The following is a 13,568-nucleotide window of genomic DNA, read 5'->3' on the forward strand; positions in this document are numbered from 1 at the left end:
AAAGCTGATTATCACAGTCTCGGTTTACTATGCTTTCTGTTGCTGAACTGCATATTTACATAAAGCTGAGCTTTCTTCCTCATCGGGTTGCACTAAGCAACTAAAACAGGTGTATCGACAATGAATGGCAGCTGTTGATGACCAAGGGATCCGTCGTCAGAAGTGCAAATACACTGAAAAGATTTATTCTACATCACAAAACAAATTTCACTTTTGACAACCCGAAAGCAGTAAATGTTTAATGTGAGGAACAAATAAAGAGAATATTTTGATGTTACATGATCTTAGATTTCTATCAATCTGATAAAAGCCATAAATGTACGAAAGCAAAAGCAGGAATTCAACTTCTTTCTAAAGCAAGAAGTGGCTGTACTCTCTGGCGTGTAGCAGCAGTTCTAGTAGTTTTATTTTAGAAACTAGACTAAAGATGAAACTAAAGATGCTATGATAGAAAACAGACATGGTTTCCTTTTCATTCAGGTTGTATATCAGGTCTTATATAAAATTCCAACCCACCTGTATTGAGGCTTATTTGTATTTAAGAGTGATCTGATTCATCGGTAATGAGACACAATCACAGGCTTTCTGGGACAAAATGGAGCGATGTATCAAGCAGTGCCAGTGGTGTTGTCATTGGTGGATATATACAGTAGCTGGCTGACTCACTGCTCTTACTCCTACCTACAGCTCAACCTGTTTGCACATCTACCGTCATCACTCCACGTTGGGCAACCGACGCAGACGGCATTTACACTGCGAATCCTAGTTAATGTTGGCGAATACATTTCCTTCACCCAAATTGCAAGTGACAGGGTAAAGGAAAGCCTTGTTTTGGCAGCCGAGGTAATATGACATCGTTCTTAGTTGCCCATTCAACTCTCAGATCATGCATTTGTATTGATATTCTCACACACACACAAACAGCAGGATTTCTCTTTTGAGGCATTTACATTCTTCTCTTTTACTATGGATTTTATTATTTGTATTCATGAAGTCTGACGCATGTCAGATCGATGCAGGAATTTTGAAAACGTCCCCTCTTCTTTGCTTTGAATTTTTATGGAATCTTAACTGTGACCCATAACAAATATCTTTCTCATCATCATAGCTTCCATTTTTTATCTTTATTCCCACTTTGTAATTCCAGTCTCAACAGAAAAAACTCAATCCTGAACTTTTACCTCATCTCTGTGAATAAAGTGGGATTATACTGTGCTCGTATTTCAGACCTTAACCACCACTTTGTTCAGATCTGATCTTTTTTTCTAGAATGGAAATGGTCCAATTTCCACATTGGTGTGAAATAGTCTTTGCCTTGAAGGGATCAATACGCAGAAAGTTAAAGCAGAAAAAAAGCTTTGCACATTTAGTTGGAGAAAAAAACAACTGATGTCAGGTGGCTGATGTCAACATATAGATGTCACTGTATCTGCAGCCACTTCTGACCTTTTTCTTTTTTTTTTCTTTTTTTTTAACAGAGAAAAAGTGTGCAGAAGGGCCAGAACAAAATTTTAAACTGATTCTGTCTGAAACAGAAATCATTAGACCTCTGAGGTTAATTGCTGATACTGCAGGTTTTCATTATACTTTTTGTTCTATCAAAAATATATAACTTAATGCATAGGAAACCCAAGAATTTCACACATAAAACTCTCAGACTAACTTAAAAATGCAGGCTGGATAATAAGATAGAAATAGACTTCGACACTTGGACAATCTGCTTAAAATGTGTAAATAAAACCAATTTGCCAGGATCTGCCAAACCAGTTGCAGAGGAGGATGGTAAACACACGCTGGACAATTAAATCCACTTGTAGAAGCTATTTAAATGTACAAAGAAGGAAATACTTGCAGATTCAACAAGGAAGCTCAGACAGGTTTGACAGAACAAAACTGTCAGCATACTGGGAACAAGCTGGAGGTGGTGTCTGCTTTCAGTTTTAAAGAAGGTGTAAATATCAAGTGGAATTGAAAAGTGTCACCATAAACCCCTCAACATGAAGTGTAAACACAGTACAGACCCATCTAAAGTGCATGACACACAAACCAAATACTGCAGAAAACCACTGATGTTCACCGTGCTGCACAGGTGTCAATGCCAAATCCTCCTCTCCTCATAACAATCTCCAGTATAACTGAAAATATATCTCAAAAGAAAACAAGTTTTTAGTGATTATCTTTCCAGAGTTCTCTCAGGGGACAGAAACAGCACTTCAGCTTGTGTGAGAAACGCTCTGAGGTGAGACGGGCCCCGGCGCTGCTTGTTGACAGCGAATGGTGTCTGGGGAGCCGAGCTGAACTGACAGTGGTTTTCATGCCTGTTCAGCTCTGACGACGAGGCTTTTACTGTCTTTTCCTAACAATGCTTTCTGATTCTTTTCTTTTGGGAAACACACAGACACTGTACAAATGCAGAAGGTCAGTTTAACACCAACATTTTGTACTATAGGTTAAATGATAAACACAACACAACAAGGCAGTTTGGAGCAGTGTAAGCTTAGTGTTAAGGTGGACAGAGTTGATACTATATGACCTAAAGCTCTAAACACAAATGTAGATAATTTCACATAAAGTTGTTTTTCAATAGATCCACATGGATAAATTGCTTCCGTCCAATATATGTTAACATGATAACGTCTGTATTCCATTGCTTTTCCCATTTCTCGTCTTCACTTTGTTTCTCAGTCACCAAGTGTTGAAAGCAGGTTGTTCTAGCAAACTAACCGTTGTAAAATAACATAAAAAAATTAAATAAAGCCATCAGTGTCTTCCCTGGCAGTGATCAGCATGAGTGTGAGTGAGGAATGACACACGGAACGTGAAGGAGCCAGAGCCTTCATAAGCCTGGCTGATTGGGCTTTCACTGTTAGCTAAAGCATTGCTCACATCTCCTCCATCATCGCTTGGAGTGCAAGGAACGCAGCACGAGGCCCAGCCTGAAGAAAAGGTAGGCAGCCTCTGCAGGAGACACCCACTTGTAGTCATAGCTTTTCTTTCATGGGTTTTTAAATCCAAAACACCACTGCCATGATTAAAATTACGACCTTCCTTTATTTTTACTACACGTCGAGACCCTGGTTAATTACAACAATCAATAAAATTAATTACTGTGCAATAGCTTGTCTCGCGAACTTGCAATAACAGGTTATGGCATGAAATACTGCAAGTCGATATTTTCAACAATGGCATGCAGGGTTCGCAGTTGCTTAGACCCACTTAGTTACACTGAGCTGTGTAACAGGTCAGTAAACGGCATGGGAATAAAACATGAACCTGGTCTCTGCTGAAGCCTCCTGCCACACAGAAATGTCCCACAGGATGCAGGTTATTGGGTGTAATTTATGCACAATTTCCTCTACAGCCATAAACCATCATCTTAGTGCTTTTCAGTGTCCGCTGAGGGCTAATTTGAGTGTGAGCAAACTGAGTGGGATGACAGGCTCCAAGACGTCCCTGGAAATCAATGGTCCTTCAAACTCTCTTTAAATATGCAATTTCAAGCACATGTCTATAGTGTTTAAGACCCAGAGGTCAAATGCATTTACAATTATAAACAATAAGGCTACAGTTTAGTAGTGGGTCCAATATTTGAGCTGTGAGAAATGTAATGAATTCTTTTATACAATATATTCAGTTTATTTATGTCAACGTATTTGATTGGACTTTGAAGCTGAAGCAACATCTAAGGGGAACGATGTGAGCGCAAGATTCAACTGTGAAAGAGCAATTCACACCTTTTAAATGTATGCAAAGAAAAACAGATTTCACACCAGATGTGTGCCATCTAACATCTTAGTTTAGTTTTTTTTTTTATAATTTTACCCCCTGTGTTACATTCACACTTAGAGAAAAACTCTTATGGTCATAATTTGTCATAAATCCCTGGACAGCTTTCAGATTTTCTAGCATGTGTAAATGTAAAAAAAAAAAAGGAAACTGGGCTGACATTTAATTGTTCAGCATCTACATATAATGACATTTAGGGGAGCACTGAATGACTCACTTGCTATGGCCTGTCTCTGTATCAACAGTTAGTGCATCACTAACACGGGTTATCTGTTGAGATCAGAGCATTTTGAGGCTTTGGTGTCAAGCTGCAAAGAGGAAGGGAGGACTTCTTGTTTTATTATTACAAGAAGCAAATATCTTTTAACTGTGAATAACATCAATATTAATTATTGTTCATTTTGTTTCCTAGAACATACTACTACCTCAGCAGGACACGTGTAGATAGATATTGTATAGATATGATGCTGAATTATTGCTCCGGGTACTATTATGTTATTATGCCGCTGTACTTTAATAAAACGTGTGCTTTTAAGGCCTGGCTAAATTGTCACATTAATTAATCTCCCTTTCATACTCATAGACAGTTATTTTCACTGCATTACGCATTTTGACCGTGTACCGTCCTGTCAGCTTCCACTGCTCCGCGGTAAGTTTCGCGGTCTTCTCTTTAACATCTGGAGCAGCTGGTTCGGGCTGCAAATTACGCCGATTTAACTTGTGTTCGGGTTTAAACACCTCGGAGGGTAGCAAAGTTACCGTTTCAGCGAAGAGGGCCAGGACATGCGCGGCTTCTTCAGCCCGGGGCGCAGCTTCTCCAGGGTCCGGTTGCGGCACAGGTAGCGTTCGGTGTCCGAGTTGAAGCGCTGTTTGATCCGTATGTGAGTCCGCGGCTGCCGCCACAGATGTTTGGGCGGCTTGGCGAGCCCAGCTCCCTCTCTGCTCAGCGTGGTGCACTCCATCTTCTACTGTAGCACTTTTCTTGTTTTTCTTAAAGCCAGTTTTGAAGTGAAGCAGTACAAACGGGCTGTGTGTGAGTGCGTTTGAGAGTGTGTGTGAGCAGGGATAGTTAGCGGACACACAGAGACATGGTGGTGCTGCTGTCCACCAAACGGAGTGCTGAAACCAGTCTCTGCCTCCCAGTCAGCACCACCTCTCTCTCTCTCTCTCTCTCTCTCTCTCTCTCTCTCTCTCTCTCTCCTCCCCCTCTTCACTCTTTCTGCCCCGTACGTCTGTGTTATCTTTCCTTTATTGCCTCCTCTATCTCACATCACGCTCTCCATCTGCATCGTTCACTGTTCTGCCCTCCATCAGTTTTTAGCAAATTACATATTTTATTAATGCACATATTATTTAACGGCTATAACAGTTTTTCAAAACTGTTTTTTCTCTCCTTTCTGCTCATCCCATGAGTTCAGGGTCGCCACAGCGGATCATTGTCCGCATGTTGATTTGGCAGTTGTTTTCTTTAAGCCGGATGCCCTTCCTGACGCAACCCTCCGCAATTTCTACCGGGCTTGGACCGGCACCGCACAGCTGGGGATGGGGATGGGAATGGGCTGAACGAAGTTCATTGTCTCGCCCAGCGACACTTCGACATATAACCCTGTGGTCCGTGGACGACTGCCTTACCAACTGAGTTACTACTCGTTTAAGCCAGACACTGTGCTGCATGTTTACTTCCTCTGAACCAAAAAGAAGGAAGTTAAAAACATCAGCACTCTAAATGTCTAATGGAGATTTTGCCCGAAGCAATGTGAGATACTCGTATTTGAATTCGTTTTTCTATAGTAAATCAGTATCATAGATGCTGTCCAGCATGCCCAGAGAATGCAAGAGCAAGTTTGAATCTTCAATCCAAGTCACCAATGCTGGGATGTGCATCACAACGTTATGCCACCGATCGGGAGCGGATAATGGAAACCATTTTAACATGGTATGCATTGATGGGCACTAATGTTTTGCACATGCACTGTGCATCTGACTTGTCTCACCATTATTTTTATTAGATATTTAAGCTGGACCTACCAACATGATATTGACATCACATACACGTCTCTCCTGCAGTGCATGTGTGCTGGGTCACTTTACATTATGACAGCATTTCATCATCATCAGTTCAAGGTCTAGTCTTGTTTGTTTTTTTATTGATTCAAGTTATATTTAATGGATAGTCCACATTTCCTTTTTATTTTATAGATTTAGCTGCATGCATGGATGGATTAGTAAAGTGGTCTCCAGGAGCGGGCCGAGGAGCCCACAGAGTGGCTCCTGGTGTGTATTAAAGAGGGCCTCTAAAATTGGTTCCACAAAGAGTCCCAACAAGAAAAATAGATGCAAAATAAGAGTAAAAAGTGATGCGATATAGCCACAAAGAATGCAAAACAACAAAAACACCAAGAAAAACACAAACAGTGTAACACTGGATGCAAAATAAGTGCAGAGAGCTACTAAATGACCATAAAGACTCTTTTATTCAGTTTTACAATAATCTCTCCACGGCTGCTTTTTGCTTGACAAGAAAGCAACACAGGCTACTTCAAATTATTGAATGTCACCAAACCCACTTGAGTTTATCAGCCTGGAGAAATAATATGTCTGACATCATTAGCTAACAAGCTGTTTATCCAGAAAGGGTTTTCACTCAGAAAGAAATATCCTTATTATGTTACTGTGTTCACCCCTCCATCATTAAAGTCCGGGCTGCAGACACGAACAATAGTAAATTTTAAGGAAGTACATGGTCAACCTTCATGTCCAGAGAGAAGGAATCGATGCAGTAATGTAGACTCCAAAAGGAGAGACACACACAAACATAAACACACCTATGACCTTTCCCTGACAGGCTTCTTCTTGTCACTGTAATTGCCAGACATTTTTTAAATGGAAAAAGGCTTTCATTATCACCTGAATCCACAAACCACATTCCACCCTTCTCCAGTGTGTGTCTGAGTGCAGAAATTCTGCTTTCACTGTCACTCAGAAAGTCTGAGGCACAGAAATCCTGCTGTTTCACCTGGACTGAATGAAATGCACAAGAAAGAGACTCAGAGCTAATGAGCTGATGCTACTCTGCCTGCTGACCTTAGCAAGAAAGAAAGAAAGAAAGAAAGAAAGAAAGCAAGAAAGATTAAACATGAAAATAAACTACTAAAATGTCAAAAACAACACAAAACAAAACAAAGTGTCCTAAAATTGTGCCCTTTTTGGCCCCAGGCCCCAAAATGTAACAATCTTTTTCACCCTAAACAGTCAAAAACACTGAATTATAACTGCATTTTGCATGAGCAAATAAAAAGAATCAGGAAAACATAAAACAGGAGGAAGTGAAATCAGCAAAGGTAGCACACAATGGCACTCAATGACTGCACAGTCACGCGAGGCACTATGTAACAGAGCCACCAGAATGATAGGAAGTGAAGACAAATGTGTTTGAGTGTCACTGACCGGTGCTCATCGTGACTGGCCAGCGCTCGTCTGTACAACACTTCCAGCCGGTCCAGCGGCACGCCGTGTACTGCAGACATCCTTCGGCCGTCGTATGCATGATCCTGACAGGAGTGTCTCCTCCACAGAGGAGGCAGCACCACGGAGCCGGAGAAACGCCGCCGCACCGCATGTTGGACTACCGGAAGAGAGTCCCTACGACCATGATTCTGAGAAGAGAGACAGGAGGGCAAACATCAAAACGTCAGTGTCACCAACGAATGAGACAGATAAATGTGTCCATGTAGCGCTGCAGCCTTAAATGTACACTATAAGTTAGGACACAACTTCACTGTAACTCTGCAAAGTAGCTCATTATGCTTCTATTCTATTCAAGCAACAAACTCAACCTAAAAATATTCAGGTTATTGGTCATTTTGGAATCTGCAGCCTTTATTTTTATTTGAAATTATACCACAGATTTTACACAATACTAACATAAAATTTAAAAGCAGTGCAACTGATAAGCATCTCCATCTTGACTGATGATTACTACATTTTACCACATCATAAACGTGTTTATACAGCTGAAAAATGTACCCATAAATGACACAGTTCAATCTATTTTATGAATCAAGTATAAAATAACACAAAATACTCAAAGCCCCATCAATAAAAAATAGGAGATGAGACTTTAATGACTCACAAAAATTAGGAAATGTCATCTAATCAGTAACAATTACAATATGTTTGCAAGACATTACAGCTAATGGATGAATATACATATAATGGGAAAATTGAATTCAATTTTCTGGCTAAACAACTAAAGTGATGAAATTATTTTGTTGCCTCAATTAGAAAATGTTCAACAAATAACTTGGATCAATAATAAATCAACATGTATTAGTCCGGGGACATGTGGCATCTGGCCGATTAGCCCTGCGGGTGCTGCAGTCGTGGCACTAACACTTTTCACATCCGACACTAAGTAAGTGGTTTGTTTGTCTGTTTCCCACATCACTTAATCACCGTGTTCCTCCTGCAAATGCATTTACTTCATTGATGTAGTGTAATGGATGGCAGCAATGTAAGATGACTGTCTGGTTGAGAAAATACAGTGTGGCAATCAACATTAAAGCAGCCAAGAAAAAACAAAAAGCCACGCTCAATGTGGCCAAGGCCATGTAATTTGTGCATTAGCAGAGTTGACAGAGTCAGATGGCTTAGTGAATCTTAGTGATCTTTTATCCTAGAGGTGCAACAGCAACTTTCACTTCTCTGATTGGTGCCGTCAAGACCAAACGTGACCAATAGGCCTGTAAAGTCCCAGACCTCAGGCTACAGTTCATCTCACACAATCTTTATCTCCCCTGCTGTTGCATACCCCCCTGTCCAAATGAAGTTCATATGTATTGATTTGAAGAAAATTTAATTGCAGCAAAATATACAGAAAACATAGAGGTAATAATATTCTTAGGTTTATATCCAACCTATGAATAAATTGTTAACTCATAACGTATTCCTTTGACTACAGGGTTATTAAACTGTTGTATAACATACATAATAATTTACATTTAACCAAATCATGATCTTACACTTTGTTGCCAAAACCTAATCACAGCAAATAAACGAAGAAGTTGATGACTATGGTAAGTGAAAACTGGGGATGAAGGTTGTGTGATGAGGGTGAAGGCTCCAGAAGAAATGGACGACGAGCTGCTACGCACAAAAGTGTAAACAGGGATAAATGTGTGTATGCACATTTTTCCGCAAACGTTGAGATTTGTAGTAGAAATGGGAGAGTGGGAAAGATAAGTCCTCTGATGAAGTGTGCAATGATACCAACATATGCTGTAGTTTTGGGGTTTTTTTTGTATGAATAGTTTGTGCTTCATATAGACAATATTTTTTTGTGGCTTTACTTAGTTGCTTCCTGTAAACACTGCACTATTTAAAAAAAAAAATACAGACGTGAAAAACTGAATTTAGGGTTAAATAATTTCTGAGAGAGTTTGGGTTAGTGTAACTGGACTACAACATCTGTGGATGCAGATGTTGTTGTAGTCTCACACTGTAATCCCTCCCATTGCAACAGAAATTGAAATATAAATTAAAACAAATTTGACAAAAACATAGTTCCAACACTCAAACAGCATCTGCATTAGCATCACCACTTCAAACGCAATAGTTTTATTAATGAGACCACATGCAACTTAATTTGTTCCTTACTTTTATTTTACACCAGCTGCTTCAAGGATTAAGTTTTTCACAGGAGAATTTCATAGAAATTCTGTCTCACTTTGAGCAGTGTTGGTGTTGCACGCTGTGCTCACACTCATTCAGAATTCGCTTACTCTTCAGAGTATCAGTACTTTTACATGGACCCAAGAAACCAGGTTACTCAGAGAAATCAGGTTGTGCAATCCCACACACCTGCAACCAGTCAGTGATCATATTTCTCCACTATGCTAACCTGATTTTGGAGGCACTACTTCCTGAGTGTGTACATAGTGTGTGTGAGTACAGAGAAAGCTGCAGTGTGTGAGAAGACAGACTTTGTAGTGAGATCACACTGTTTTTCCTCACAAGAATGTGCTGGAATTTAGCTAATAGTCTGTTCAGCAGAGGCAATTTACTTATTTAGATTCTAGAGGTGACTTTGTGTTAATTTCAGTGTAATTTTTCATGTAGACTGCAAAGTTGCATCATACCACACTGCATTTTGAAAAACCACATTTCTAAAGAAAGTCATCTGTAGTAAACACATACTCACCTAGATGAGGAAACTAATTTACCTTTCAGGGTGACTTCGTGCAGTCCATTTAAACTTGTTACTGCGGCACAGCCAGATCTTTAATTTTGTTTTATTGCCACTGACTGAAGATTTGTGTCAGAACAACACACTGCAGCCAGTAATAGCATCACTATTGAACCACAGCTAGTTTTCTGTGGGTTATGAGCTCATTGCTGTTTCTCAACCAAGCGCGCGCACACATACGCACACACACACACACAAACCTGATATTTCTGCTTCAAAGTCGCCATTTTATAGGTATGACATTTCCTCCTGCCTGCAGCACAGTATATCTTTGATTAGAGCAGCCCACTTCTGGTTTGCTTCAACATATACATATATATATTTTTTTTTAATAGTTTTTTGGGTTTTTTTTTTAGCTGTCACATTTTTTTCCAAGCCAATCAGCAACAGAGAGGAAGCAGCTGGCTGTGTTATCACCTGGCTGATCTCCCACCATGCCACACACAGAAAGTGAGAATGAGATGGAGGCTGTAAGGCTAGTGTGTGATTAGACGAGATGGGGGTTTCTCAGCAGGCCTGTGCCTCTAAAAACCAGCGAGCTGGCAGTCACATGTGTCTCCACTAATCAAGAGTACTTTTCAGTATGAATGCTTATGACTCACACTTTCTCCTAAAGTGCTTGTCATCTTTTTAGCACAGCAGGACAGGAAGCAGTGGGACTCAAACCCCAAACCTCAAGTGCATCAGTGGTCGAGTCGCTGAATAATGGCTCATTGCAGCCTGGATCACTGCAGATGAAAATGTAACATAACAATGACACTGACACAACAGACAGTTATTACTCCCACCAGCCTGTTGCATGACTTATTTCTGGTGTGCTTTTTTCATCATAAAGGGTGTAAAAATAGTATCAGTGCTATGACTGATGTCTCTCTGTATGTGTGAAATGAAGTTCCTTTCATACGTGGCAATAAAGGGGGGGTTTGGGTGAGCAGTACCACCCCCTGAATCCTTATTGGGGTGAGTGACAGGGTGTGTGAGAGTAGACCTGCTGTCAGAGCGACTGAAAGTAAACTTTTGGTTAATTTGTGGATGTGGTAAAATACAATACACTAGGGAATGTACTGATGTTCGGTCTAAATAAAGAGAGGTCGGTGGATGTTTTTAATCAACCAGTGTTTGTTGGTCGTCGTACCTGTGTGTTCTTCACCGAGCTGCAGGAAAAGTTGCTGCTCGTGCTTCAGTGAATGAGTGAGTCCTTTCTGTGGCAAAGTGTGAAATCTGCTGCGAGGAAGAACGGATCTGTCCTTATGTAATTCAACAGCAAAGAAAAAGTAAACGCAGCTGTTGAAAACGACATAGCTATCATTTTCTTTCACAGCGAGGTGCCGCAGAGAGAACTGTCCAGACATGGAAATACACTCTCACCCATAAAAAAGCTGCAGTTGGGAATGACAGGATGGAGCAGCATGGCGGAGACACATACAGGCAGCAGGAGGGTGGAGGAGAGCTACAGTATGTAGCTTAGCAGGGTGGAACAAAGGAGGAGGATCAGGAGTAGGCTAAATAGGAGGATGTATTGGAGACAGATAGGTGACAGGTGGAGCAGCCAGTGCTGCTAATGTAGAGGAGCAGGGTGGAGCAGTGCTGAGGAGGTGAGGGCAGAAGTGTTGAGAAAAGTTTGTCCGATTGTTGTTTTTAGCTTCTCATTCCCCATGAGAAAATGTTACATTGTGATTCTACTTAAATGGAGCTTTATTTAACTACAGCAGAGGTCCATATAAACAGGATTTGAATCACACTTTAAGGGATATGTCCTCAAGATTATCACCTTCATTTACTGAATTATTCTATCAGTTTTATATGTAGTAATCACTGTAAGTCCTACAGATGGTTAATCACAGTGTAGCCCTGCACACATATTGCAACACATTATATATTTAAAACCAAGAGCTAAATTGCATTTTCTGCCTGAGCAGAGACAGTTTGATTGTTAGTGTATCATACTCTGTGCTGTTGGCATAATGATCAAAGTGAAACAATCCAACAGAACGGCTGCAATCTGTTGCCACAAAATCAGATCAATTATGTTTATTTGCCACTTCTTTAGCAAATCAATTAGAAAAGTTTGATAAATTTTTTTAGTTTGGGTTTTGGATTTGAGAAATGGTTTATTCTAATGCTTCTACCTCTTGGTCTCTGTAACTGCCGTCAACTGGAGTCTTATTTTCCAAAATTATTCATATAATTTGGCTCTAGAAACCTTCCATTGATCATCAATATTTTCTCCCAGATAAACAAGCAAAATACATTTTTAAGGCGGCATTAGGACAGACTTGTATGAAGTGTCCAGCTTGTATGAAAAATTGAGGCCTTTCTTATTCATCTGAATGGGGAAGTGGGAACAGGGGGCTCCATCAATTGAAAGCCCTGTGAAGAGTAAAAACTAAACTATTTTAGTTTAGACAACAAAATAATTTCATCACTTTTACTAACACAAAAATATTTCATGCAGCACATGGCTACACTGGTCCTTCACAAAAACGCAAATGGATTTACTTTGTAACATGAACGCTGTATTCCTGCACTTTACCCTGAGTTTGTCACAACAAACAAAGCTCTTTTAGAATCTTTGAAAAACTTCCTATAACGTCAGAACAGTTTGTTCCTGACGGCTGTTGGCCTCATCAGCGATGTCTAGTCCCCCACTGATACACACTCTGGCCCAGAGTCCACGACTACTGTGCCACATTAATTCAACCTTTGCAGTGCTGCTGCCTTTTTACAAGCCTCTGCACATACCTGTGTACTGTCTATATTTACGACCTTCGACTTCTTTTCTCAGTTTTAGATATTATTACTACTTTTTCCTTTTTGCACAGACCGAGCAAGACAAAAGCTTTGTTTATGAAAATCTACTAAAAAATCTAATCCTGTCTGTTAACATGGCCAACCACTGTGTTTAGTTTTAGAATCTAATGTGGTCTTTAAACACACACTCTATCCCTACAACTTCCAAGGTGTCTCATCAGTACGTGGCACATCACGCCGCCACACAGAGCGAATGTGTGGAATAGGTAATGCAGCCCTTAGTGCTCAGAATACCAAATGTCATGGCTTTGTACCTCATCAGATGAGTAAACTGTCTTTAAGATGTGTCTGTTACTGATGACATTATGACTACATCATACTGTAGTCTCAAATAACTGCAAAAGAAGGGTCGAGATTTATTTATAGGAGTTTAGGGAGGGTGTTGTCTGACCACTGTCCAACACACATCCAAAGTTTATAACTGCAGGTATCCCACAATCCACTGGGCTCCCACATGCCCTAAGCAGCATGCAAATACTGTACACTGTATTCTCAAAACACACACACACAAACACACACAGGATGTAACTGTTAACAGCAGGATGATGTAATTGGAGATAAGAACATTTCATCAGAACACGCCGATCAATCAAAGCTACTGCACTTTTCCTACTAGAGCACAATGAATAATAATTCATCCTAATGGTGAGTTGAGTGGAGCTTGTGAAATCTTCCCACGGTGTGTATGTGATGCGTGGTACAAGTGAGAGTCTAAAAATCAGACAGC

At 40.3% G+C, this 13,568-nt stretch overlaps 1 protein-coding gene across 5 annotated transcripts in view; it reads right to left on the reverse strand.

Moving 5' to 3' along the window:
• The window catches only part of LOC137132172 (3',5'-cyclic-AMP phosphodiesterase 4C-like), a 112,519-nt gene that overhangs the window by 71,909 nt on the left and 27,042 nt on the right, over window positions 1-13,568 (reverse strand). For 3 of the 5 annotated variants that reach the window (XM_067514374.1, XM_067514381.1, XM_067514377.1), the window contains one exon: window positions 7,234-7,442. In XM_067514374.1, coding sequence (XP_067370475.1) covers window positions 7,234-7,442 — 209 coding nt within the window. Of the gene's footprint in view, window positions 1-4,545; window positions 4,911-7,233; window positions 7,443-13,568 lie in introns of those variants that run through there. The other 2 variants (XM_067514379.1, XM_067514376.1) reach the window with 1 other exon arrangement.

Source organism: Channa argus, chromosome 8 (assembly GCF_033026475.1).
Source record: "Channa argus isolate prfri chromosome 8, Channa argus male v1.0, whole genome shotgun sequence".
Classification (NCBI taxonomy): Eukaryota; Metazoa; Chordata; class Actinopteri; order Anabantiformes; family Channidae; genus Channa; species Channa argus.